The sequence below is a fragment of the Miniopterus schreibersii genome, assembly GCF_964146895.1.
Source record: "Miniopterus schreibersii genome assembly, chromosome: X".
NCBI classification, from domain to species: domain Eukaryota; kingdom Metazoa; phylum Chordata; class Mammalia; order Chiroptera; family Miniopteridae; genus Miniopterus; species Miniopterus schreibersii.
This window is the reverse complement of record NC_138104.1, coordinates 84,619,918-84,632,361: the sequence shown is the minus strand read 5'-3', so window position 1 is coordinate 84,632,361 and position 12,444 is coordinate 84,619,918. Positions and strand designations below refer to the sequence as shown.

Here is a 12,444-nt window from a genome sequence, read left to right as displayed (position 1 = left end):
GTGCTTTCATTTACTTGGGTATATATTGTGGAGTGAAATTGTTGGTCATAGGATAATTGATATTTGCCACTTGAAGAAACTGGCAAGCTATTTTACAAAACAACTATAACAATTTAAAATTTCAGCAGCAGTGGTTGATTTTTGACAGTTTTTGCCAGTATTGTCATTGCTTTCATGTGTTAGCATAGGTAGCTAGTTAGTTATAAACAAAGGAAAAGGAGCAAAGAGAATTGAACATTAAGCCTCATTATCTACGGAGCTGACAATAAACCTGCTTCACCAAGAACTTGCAGTGTTCACAGGCTCTCCAGGGGCCCGCTGCATTCCCCACCCTTGGGACCTAATCGGGACGCCTGCAGGAAGGATCGTTACCCTCCACTAGCCAGGGTAACCGAGGGACAAGTAAAAACAATAAAGAGGAAGTTACTCTGCTGGCACATGCCCAGTAGAAGCCAAGATGGCACAGGGGGAGGCTGTTCTACTATGAAGCATGCGCAGTAAAAGCCAAGATGGCACAGGAAGAGGAGGTTCTACTATGAGGCATGCGCAATAGTAGCCAAGATGGCACAGGAAGAGGAGGGTCTCTGAGGCATGCGCAGTAGGAGCCAAGATGGCACAGGAAGAGGAGGTTCTACTATGAGGCATGCGCAGTAGGAGCCATAAGGCACCGGAAGAGGAGGGTCTCTGAGGCATGCGCAGTAGAAGCCAAGATGGCACAGGAAGAGGAGGTTCTACTATGAGGCATGCGCAGTAGGAGCCATAAGGCACCGGAAGAGGAGGGTCTCTGAGGCATGCGCAGTAGAAGCCAAGATGGCACTGGAAGAGGAGGGTCTCTGAGGCATGCGCAGTGGGGGCCAACATGGCACAGGAAGAGGAGGGTCTCTGAGGCATGCGCAGTAGGAGCCAAGATGGCACAGAAAGAGGTGGTTCTACTATGAGGCATGCCCAGGAGAAGCTAAGATGGAACAGGGGGAGGTGGTTCTACTATGAGGCATGCGCAGAAGCCAAGATGGCACAGGAAGAGAGGTTCTACTATGAGGCATGCACAGAAGGAGCCAAGATGGCACAGGGGGAGGCGGTTCTACTATGAGGCATGCGCAGTAGGAGCCAAGAGGGCACCGGAAGAGGAGGGTCCCTGAGGCATGCGCAGTAGGAGCCAAGATGGCACAGGAAGAGGAGGTTCTACTATGAGGCATGTGCAGTAGGAGCCAAGATGGCACAGGAAGAGGAGGTTCTATAAGGCATGCGTAGTAGGAGCCAAGATGGCACAGGGGGAGGCGGTTCTACTATGAGGCATGCGCAGTAGGAGCCAAGAGGGCACCGGAAAAGGAGGGTCTCTGAGGCATGCGCAGTAAGGACCCAAGATGGCAGAGGAAGAGGAGGGTCTCTGAGGCATGCGCAGTAGGAGCCAAGATGGCACAGGAAGAGGAGGTTCTATGAGGCATGCGCAGTAGGAGCCAAGATAGCACAGGAAGAGGAGGGTCTCTGAGGCATGCGCGGTAGGAGCCAAGATGCCACAGGAAGAGCAGGTTCTACTATGTGGCATGTAGGAGCCAAGATGGCACAGGAAGAGGAGGTTCTACTATGAGGCATGCGCAGTAGGAGCCAAGATGGCATAGGAAGAGGAGGGTCTCTGAGGCATGCGCAGTAGGAGCCAAGATGGCACAGGAAGAGGAGGTTCTACTATGAGGCATGCGCAGTAGGAGCCAAGATGGCGACCATGGAGGGGCGTGCCTAGCCTGGGGAAAGGATCACATTCAATAAAGGGTGGAGAACCCCAGAGGATCTAGGAAATGAATTGGTTAGGAGAAGGTCCAGCACATGTCTGCAAAGGATTGGGAAATTGGGAAATTTGAAAGAGCCTCTGGTCCTTTCCAAGCCTGAGATAATATAATAAGAGCCTAAGGAAGGAAAGACTCCCCCCCCCCCCCCCCCCCGCCAAAGATGTGTTGGTTCACTCGTTCTCTGTAGCATCCACGCAGGCCTAGCAAGGTGCATGGTCACTGCGCGGGTATCAAGCATGAGCCTGGGTACTGGGTATGGCAACGTAGTGTCAGCTGGAGTGCAGCCAGGAACAGAGGTTAAGCTCGTCGAATGGGGACAGGAACTGGACTGGACTGGACTGAACCAATGGCCCAGAATGTCTGGACCCTGGCCTTTCTTCTGGGCTTAATGAAGACAAGACTAGACTTCTTTCATGGCGGGATGGACGGAGATGAGAAACTGGTAAGCTGGGGGCAGTCTTTTATTTCTTTTCCAATAAAGCTTACATTACAGCTTCAGCCTCCCGTACATGGATCCCAGAAATGCTTTTCTTGTGACTCTGGAAGGACTCCATATCAACCGGCAACATGTGGAGGACTGGATTTTCAGAGGTTCTAAACACCTGAACATATTTAACATATTAGAGTTGTACTTTAATTTAGGTATTTGAGTGTTTGGTCCTTACCGTCCTTGTTAAAAACAGGCGTTTATTTTTTTCTAAAATATCTTTTAAAAATCATGGGCTGAACAGACCTGTGACTAGTAAGAAGATTGAATCAGCAGTTAAAAATTTCTCAACAAATAGCCCAGAACCAGATGACTTCACTGGAGAATTCTACCAACTCTAAAGAAATAATACCAATCCTCAAACTCTTCTAAGAAACTGAAGAGGAGGGAACACTTTCAAACTCATTTTATGAGGACAGCATTACCTTTATACCAAAGCTGGACAAAGAGACCATATGAAAATAAACTAAGGCCAATAGCCTTGATAAACATAGATGTAAAAATCCTCACAATACTAGCAAACTGACAATTGATTAATTAAAAAACCAATACTAGCAAACTGAATTCAATGCACATTAAAGGATCATACTCTGGCTAGACCCTGCTATACTGATCACTGATCAGGGCTGCCTTCTACTTTCAGGGCTTTGAAGAGTTTTAGTGAGGTAGTTTTACTTTTCACTCCTTTATTGTCTTTTCCTTGGACTGCCACAGAGATGGGATGTGATAGTATATTTGACTCACACTGGCCTCTAAGTAAATTTCCAATTCCTTCTGAATCTGAATCATGGTTCTTGAATCTAATTTGTGTGGCTAGACTCTCATTCCCCTTGGATCAGCTTGTTTTTGTTCTCATGTAAATAACCTCAGTGTTTCCCAAGCCTGACACCCAGGGTGTGCATACCTTAGAAAATTCTCAGCATGAGAATCCCTGCTGCATAGAAACACAGAATGTTCCTGGTAATGAGCTTCAGGAAGCGAGGGTATTGACAACTGGCTTCTTTAAGCAGACCAGAATAAAGGAGCAGCAGGAAAGTGCTTGAAAAAAAATCAGCTGTGAAGATTCACATCTCAGAGCTCCCTGTGGAGTCAGGTTTTTTTTAGATTTTTTTCAGAAAGTCTATATTGGTATATTTTTCTAATTTAAAGCATATGCTTATTTATTTTATATGCCATAAATAAATAAGCATACCAAATGCCATTTCCAAACTTTTTTTTTTCAAATGTGTTACAGTTATTACTAATTATTCTTACTTAAGAATCAGCATTAGGATTGCATCCTGTTGTATATGCTGTTTGGGCCTATTCAGATTCTCATGACTGGGCTTTTCTATCAATTTCTCACTTGTGGGAGTTGACTCCTGATAGATTATGTCTGTCCCCTTGGCTGAAGGAAGATGTCTCACGCAGAGTTGCCAAGGAGTTTAAACTTCACCACCACCACCACTGTGGGACAATCTCTCTGGTGAATTCACATCTCAGAGCTCCCTGTGGGATCAGGTTGAATCTGGATTCTAAAACCACAGCTTTTCATAGCTTCTTGCCTGGCCCTATTCTGCTTCCCCCTTTGCCTACAGGCTCCTCCTAGGAGCACTTCCTCAGTAAATCACTTGCTTCAGAATTTTTGGGACACTATGTTTTACACATGTGGCAATCTAAATAAAATACCCACAACTAGCTATGTGATCAATAGAAAAGGCAGGATAAGAACCTATTATAGCTTTTACACTTTTTAGAGAGTTACTTGAGCTATGTATTTTCTCTCTCTCAATAATATTCTGTTAGCACTGTGTTGCAGTAACTAGATGTCTTGCTTACATCTGTTAGCATGGCATTGTATAATCACTTCAGTTTTATGTGTGAAAAAAATTACATAGGATGCTGTGATTAGTAGGTTTAAAAAATGTTACATCTTTTATTACCTCTGCTTAGGACTCTGAAAATATGATAGAAAACATCAAATATTGTCTGCTTTCTGAAGTTTATTTTCTTAAAATAATGAGGTTTCATTATATATTTCCGTGTCTTCTCAGTTTCTATTATATCTGGTCCTGAAAGAAACAGCTAGTTCAGCTAAAACCACCATCTGTATTTATATACAGAGCTTTTCCTTTATATCCCATCAACACTTATGTCCAAATGAAATGAACTGGACAATCTGGAAGGAAATAGGAAATATTTCCATTTGACTTTTCCTTCAGTATGGAGCTCAACCCAAGCAGCCAAAACTAGGGTTCCCGTGTTAGGATCCCAACTTAATTGTTTAAAAAAATTAAACATGCCTGTAACACGTTTATAAAATTTACATCTCAGATGAGAGAGAAAGCATAGCTCCACTTAAAAAAAGCCATCGAATCCCCAGTAACCTTAAGTTACACAACGAAACCCCTTCTCTATGACCCCAGAAACCTTTAGCAGGTCTGAAACCCAGAAATAATCTGAAAATAGCCCATTTAAAATTCAGAATTCATTAAGTCTTAAAACCTTGCTTAACTCTAAAGTTAATGTTATTTTCCCCAAAATAATTTTAACAGTATCAGATTAATTAAATGAAACTATCCTTACCCTGTAGATTTACAATGCTTTAAATGCATAAATTGTTATAACTTATCAGCTGAAGGTGGTGATACAGTCTATTATATTTTCACATAGTCTTTGCTAGTAGTGATCTGTCGTCATTGGTAGGAAATCCCTATCCCCTACCCTCTCCAGCCACCTTCCATTTTCCAAGGACCTCAGACTATTTGAACATGTAAAGGGTTTATTTTAACACATAAAGGCATCCAGTACAGTGAGAACTAGTGGGTCTGATCAGTTCAATGAGTCCATTGCCTTTGTTTATTGTTCACAGTGATGTCACATTTGAACATGGCTCTGCATCATCCAGAAAACTCTCATTCTCTGCCCTGGTGATACCCTTAATGCCTTGATCCCTGCCAGGCCACTCCAGTGTCCAGTTCTTGAATACTGCGATAATATATTGAATTCTTACTCAGCAGATCACATTTTCCTCCTGATAGTGCTGGTGGAAATAGGGTTCTTACACGGAGTCATGAGAAAAGCATTTCGGGGACCCATGCATAGGAGGATGAGGTGTAGTGGTAAGAGTCATTGGGGGAAAAACAAAGAACTGGCCCTAGGTGCCTGGTGTCTCATCCATGACCAGATGGCTCAGCTCTGTCTCATTATGAAATAAGTCCAGTCTCTGGCGTCACCAAGCCTGCATTGTCCTCACCAAGCCCAGAAATAATCTCAGGACCAGGGCCCAGAAATGCAGAACTTCTCTCTCTGTGTCTCATTTCTCCATCTCCACATTCGTCCCCAAGTCTACACTTGGGTTGTAACCGGTGCTGCACTTGGGCCCTTGCGGCTGCAAAGCCTGCATAGCTGCTTCGGAGAGAAAGTGTGGGAATGAATGGGTGAATGAATCAACCCCGGGCCTTTTTTTTTATTTTTAAAATATATCTTTATTGATTTCAGAGAGAGGAAGGGAGAAGGAGGGAGAGAGATAGAAGCATCAATGATGAGAGAGTCATTGATCAGCTGCCTCCTGCAGGCCCCCGACTGGGGCTTGAGCCACAACCTGGGCATGTGCCCTGACCGGGAATCAAACCCCGATTGCCTGGATCCTAGGTCGATGCTCAGCCGCTGAGCCACACCTAGCTGGGCAACCCCGGGCCTTTGTTAAGCTTTGATTATATTATCTCCAGGTTGGGACTGAGCAGGTTTTCTTTCATACCAACCGATCCCTTTCCTGGCTCTTTGCAGGTCTGTGCTGGGCCCTCCCCCTGCACCACTTTGGCTTCTATTGCACATACCCTACAGTAGAAGGACCTCCCTCTGTGCCATCTTGGTCTCTACTGCACAGCCCTCAGCAGAGGAATTTCCCCTTTACTGGTTCTCCTTCTGTAATCTATGGGAAGGGGTCCGTTGTCCCCTGGGAAGATTGGAAAGCCAGTTCTTCCTGCCCGCTGGGGGAGATGTTAATCACCTTGGCAGGGCAGTGCTGCGATCCCATGGGGTGTCTGGAAGCTCTGGTTTCCTAGATAATCCTGCTTAATGAGCTGTCTGTTCCTTTCTCTTTCGTTAATATCTAACTAGCTTCTTACACTAACACTTTGAGACTTATATTCGGGGATTTGTGTCTAAAGGGCATTGACAACTTGCTGTGATGGAACCTGTCCTCCAGGACTAACCTGCAGCCTCCTGTGCTGATCCCTTTTCTCCAACACAGATTGCCTTTCCTCGTAGTGCGTTGCCACATGGGAGTTTCCAGTCTTTCCCTACCAAGTGAAATTAGCCAGTCAATCCTGACAGCCTTTCACAAACTTAAAATCTGGGAGAAAGCACATCCCTTTCCTCTCAGCACATCCATTTCCCAGTAGTCCCCTGAAATCCTTACAGCAACGATCTGACCTCATTTTCATACTGCATGTACTAAAGGGATGAGTAGCTCCTACTAAGGCACAGAAAACAATCAGAAAAGAAGTCCTGTTGCACTGTTTCCTCAGGTGGATGTGTTTTCCCATAATAATGAAAACCTACTTTAAGGAGACTTGCTCTATTTTTAGATATAGTGTACTTTGAAAGATTTTTATTTCAACGATGCCTCATTACATGCCTTAAGTTCCTTGGCAGGATAAATTCAGTTTCTGGATAATCTATTCTGCTTCATTGAGCTGTAGCTTCATAGTAGATTTTAATATTTAGTAAGATTTAAACTATGTAAATGTTTTTTTTTGTGTGTGAACTAATCTAAAATACTTTTTTTCCCATTAGCTCACCCTATAAAGTACACAGCTAATATTCCTGTACGTTTAAATAGTAGTCCAGTTTGCTATCAAATGTTACGTCTGTCTGGAGAGCTAAAATTGCCCAAGTTATTGTTTGACCCTCCATTCATATTTTTCACCCCTGTTCCTTTGGATGTAACAACTGTGATGGATATCAACATTTTACCTCAAAGTTATTACAGGTAAATGTTCAATGTGAATTTATCATATTTTCTTTATGTGCTTTTTGTTTGTATTTATGTTAATGAGTCATGAGCAATGTCTAACTTTTTTCTATAGTTGGAACAAACTATTAAAATACTTAACTGCACATTTAAATTAAAACACAAAAAAAGCTCACTTAGGTACCTCACAGTTAGTCATTTAATTTTCCAGTAAAAATTTTTGTTAGGTCTCTCCATGGTGTAAGAAGCAAGGTTAGAAACTCAGGGTATTTGTTTTCTATTGCTGTGTGACAAATTTACACAAACTTAGTGTCTTAAAAGATGGATTTGTTATCTCAGAGTTTCTTTGGGTCAGGAGTCCAGGTCAGTTTGACTGTGTCCACTGCTCATGGCCTCAATAGGTAAAAATCAGATGAGACTGTAGCAGCCGTCTCATCTGAGGCTCAGTCCTCCTCAAGCTCCTTGGTTGTTGGCAGAATTTATCCTTGCAGTTGTAGGACTGAGACACCATTTTCTTTGCTGGCTGTTGGCTTTGACCACTATCAGCTCTTAAAGGAAACTCTCAAGTCCTAGCCATGTGCTTCCTCCTCATAGTGTGCTATGTTATTCATTCAAAGCCAAAAGTATATCATCTCTCGACTTCTCTGTCTTGGACCTCTAAACCACCTTTTAAGACCTCATCTGATTAACTCTGATCCACCCAATTCATTTGACTAAGGACCTTAATTACATATGGAAAGCCCCTTTATCACTGTTATCTAACATAATTACCAAAATACTGTCTTATCATATTTACAGGTCCTACCACCCAAGGGGTGGGAATTACACAGAGTTTGTACACCAAGGGACAGGACTCTTGAGGGCCATCTCGGAATTCTGCCTAGCTCATGCATGTACTATTGCCAAATGCAGTCTGTTTTCATTTTTAAAGAAATGTATAAGCAACCCAAACCCCAATAGTATATTGGCCTAGATAGATACATTGTGAGCCTCACACTACAAAACAAGTAGTTCAGTAGATTGCGTGTGTGTGTGTGTGTGTATGTGTGTGTGTGTGTGTGTGTGTGTAATTGCTGGGCTTTTGAGTAGTATTGGAGTTCTCCAAAGGGCTCAAATCAAATCCAGCAAACAAAAAGCATACTTACAAGCTTAAAGCAGCAGAGTAAGAGTGGTAAGCTGCAAGAACATGCCAAATGCAGGCTTGTTCTTCAATCACGGGACAGCTGCAAGGTAGAAAAACACAATCTCAGGTTCCTGGATTAAGCCAGGGGCACTGGAAGTGGCTAAAATGGTGCCATGTGGGTACGGTCTTCTGCCTTTCAGCAGAAGTAAGCAACTCTTCTCTAGATCGGTGGTTCTTAAACTTTAGTGTATGCTAGAATCACCTGGAGGACTGTTTTTAAAAACAGAGGTGGTTGGGTTCCATTCCCAGAATGTATGATTCAGGAAGGCTAGAATGAGATGTGATCATTTGTATTTCTAATAAGTTTCCAGATGATACTGATGCTGCTGACCCATGGACCACATTTTGTCAACCGCTACTCTAAATGAAGCTATCCTCAGTTTGGACCCATATTTCAATTGTCACAGATTTCTATCAGCCAGACCGGAGCACAGTATCAAGCATCACAAAACTCACAGGAGGGAAGACTGTAACTTAGAGTCAGCGCAAAGGACCATCATGAGATTTAGACTCATAAGTAATTCAGATATTGGAATTATCAGACACAGAATAGAAATAGATTCCCCTTAGATAAAACAAAAAATGCAAGGAGCTTATGATCACTGCCTCTAATACATTTTATTGAAGAATATAATTCATGCAGGTGGTTAAGAGAAATAAAAAATGTAAGAATAGGAAAATAAACTACAAAACTGTAATTTATATAGATTAGATGATTTTCCATGTAGGAAATTAAAATAATTGACAGGCAAATTTTTAAAGCTATAAAGATCATAGGAAGATAGACAATGATAAGTCCAGTACTTAAAACTCAGTAGCATTTCAACATACAACATTAGAACATGCAACTCTAAAATTACTATTTATAAAGACAATAAAATTAAAGATAATAGGAATAAATCAAATAAAACTTGGAAGATCTGTATGGAACTATTTGGAGGAAATTACAAAACTTAAAGAACCCAGACATTGAAGATTTACACCATATTTAGGAATTGAAATACTCAATATTGTAAAAAAGATAGTTCTCCGCAAATCCATTTACATCTTCCATACAACTGCAATAAAAATTCAAGTAAAATTTTTCATAGAGATTAACTAGTAAAAGTCTACATTTTATATGGAAGAATTGAGAGTCAAGTAGAGCCAAAGAAGAAGATGGGAAAGGCTGGCCTTACCAAATAACAAGACTAAACCAATGTGATGATGCAGCGATAGATACAATGACCAAAGGACTAGAACAGAGAGACTTGAAAAAGGCACACACATGGGAGGATACTGAATATTTGACAAAGGTGGTATTGTAGATATTTGGAGAAAAGAGGTTACTGTTTCATAACTTGTGCTGAAACAACTGAGTGTCTCTATGGAATATTCCACACCACTCCTGTCTTGCGTAATACTCATAATCCATTAGAAATGGATTAAAGCCTTAAATGTGAAGGCAAAATTACTTAAAATCATGCTAACAAATAAACGACTGATAAAAATTTGTCAGAAGAATATCAGAAAACTCAATAGAAATGTTGACAAAAAGCTTCCATATTTTACAGAATAGGATTCATAAATGGAGAATGAACATCTGAAAACATATAAATGACCTTTTTGTAAACTTGGAAACGAAAATTAAAGGCCATAATAAAGTAGCGTTTTGCCCGTCTTGTGTAGGCAAAGGTTAAAGTCAGTGAGTGGGAGCACACTGCAAAGTGTAACATCTGCATATTTCACAGCCCCCAAATTCCAGTTCACAACATACACAAGAAAAACTCTTGCACACGTGTACCGCAAGGTATGTCTGAAATTATTCAGTTGCATTATTCAGAATAATAAAGTTTGGGAACTGCACGTGTCCTGTGACAGGTGAAGGGATAAGTAGTTTGTGGTATGTGTGTACATGAATATTCTCTAGTGAAGTGGGTGAACTTTGGCTAATGAGTTAATTGTGTTAGGAATCTGAGAAACAAAATACTGAGATAAATTTTTAAAAACAAGGAAGACTACATATATTGATATTTTTATATAAAACAAACAAGGAAAGCCAAACAATTTTTTATTTATAAATATACACCTACCTATAGGTATAAAGAAATAGATATAAAGAGTAACTTGTTGACATTTAAAATTATATTACTTGTGAGGATTTGTATACCAATGTGAACTGTTGATAAGCATTATTTTCATAAACTTCTTATTTGCTATAGGAGTCCACACATATAAAAACAGAAAGTAATATGGTTAAATTATTTATAGATCACTAAAAGTTATCAAGTATTCATTAGATGTAAAAGTGAATACTACGTACTATGTTATTCAAAATTATAAACATTTTAGATTGGCTGACTAATTTACAGATATATAGTGAAATATGTGAACATTAAGTGAAATTTTTTAGTGGTGATTTAAAAATATTCATGATGTATGCATACAGTACTTGAGTATACATATTTAAAAAGAAATTATGTGTGCGTATTAATCTGTTAATATTTAGCTACATGTGGTAAAGCTCTAGCTATTAAAGTAATTATTGGTAAATTTTTGTCAGGATATATTTACGGGCAATACTGTTTAATATCATGGCTGTGGTTAAAAACACTGTATTTAATCAGGTCTTTTAACCCTCTTTTTTAATCTTTAGAGAACAAAAGGAACTTTTGATTATCTCATGTGGTTATTAAAATAATACATTATCAATCATATTGTGACCAGAAAATAAGAGATGATACAAAAAAATCTTTAATAATTATGCATATTATAAATATTTGTTGTTTTAATTTTTCTAATGATCCAAGAAACAGGAGAACACATATAAAAACAATTACTTGCACACATTGAGCTAAAATTTTTTGTTTTTAAATTTTAAACAGAGATGCAACTTTAAAGGTCATGATTCCCCCAGTAAGGCTTCTTGGTGGTGAGGAGGAGATTCACCCTCTTTCTGTGAATTTTCCAAAAGGCGCAACCATTGCAGCCTCTCTCAATGGAATTAACAGTGAGCTCATCTGCCGCTTCAGCTTCAAATCATCTAAACCTGTGTCATTTTTCACCAGTGTTCTTTTCTGTGATGACACAGATTGCAGGTAAGGTATTGAATTGTAGATTCTTTTGTTTTTGACAGTGAAGACGAAAAGGGTTATACTATTTTACACTATTGTAAAATGTTAAAGGAGAGACATCTAAAATAGTGAGAAACATCAGTATGACAAGTTTCTAAAATATGATTGTTACATGTTGCTTTAACAGGCTCAGAGAAGTTCAAATACAACTTGGCAGAACCATGTTTTTGAATTTCTTACCTTTTAGGACCAGAAATCCCACTTTTACATTATACCCTGAGATAATTTGACTTACCAAGTAACCAAAGGCTAACACATACAGCAATAAAGTCTGTTAAAAATGTTTATAGTGAGAAGTAGCATTAGAGTGAATTGTACACTAAAGATTAGTGTCAGTATGTTTACTCTTTGTGATAATTTATTAACTTTTATTGGAATTATAACATATAATATATTAGCATACTATATGTTATAGTCTATAGTCTATAACATATTACTGTATTATATAACACATAGTATATTCATTCCTAGTCAAAGGATTGCTTTATGTGTTAGGAATTAGAATGTAGAGAAACAGATGTTACTGGAATGTTCTAAGGCGAAGTGTGGCTGTATCCAGAACACAGTGCATGGAGTTCTCCTGAACTCCAGCTTCCATGTCTCTTTCTTGCATATGTTATAGGTAAAATCTAAGTCTCAGACTCCCATTTTTCTCTTTTAATGCTAACAGTCCATATTTTGTTGACATTAAAAAACAATAGCGTTGCTTTAGGCTCCTATCAAGCACTGAATTCTGTGCCTCTGTCCTGGGAACCATCTTTCTGTAGGTTACCTTGTTCATAAAAGTTTAACTTTAGTTTGCTCTAGCCTTTAAATTCACACTTTGCCCAAAGCACTACATAAAGTGTACCTTGGAGCTCACCAAATGAATCCATGAATGTCTTAAAGCTAATGAAGGCTGCCTGGCCTGCGTGGCTCAG

The 12,444-nt window shown here is 39.9% G+C and overlaps 1 protein-coding gene across 1 annotated transcript in view; it reads left to right on the top strand.

The window, feature by feature from the left end:
• The window catches only part of CFAP47 (cilia and flagella associated protein 47), a gene marked incomplete at both ends in the record, with an annotated part of 352,044 nt that overhangs the window by 94,294 nt on the left and 245,306 nt on the right, over positions 1-12,444 (top strand). Inside the window, 2 exons of the mRNA XM_081125415.1 lie at positions 7,051-7,246; positions 11,276-11,488. Coding sequence (XP_080981541.1) covers positions 7,051-7,246; positions 11,276-11,488 — 409 coding nt within the window. The remainder of the gene's footprint in view (positions 1-7,050; positions 7,247-11,275; positions 11,489-12,444) is intronic.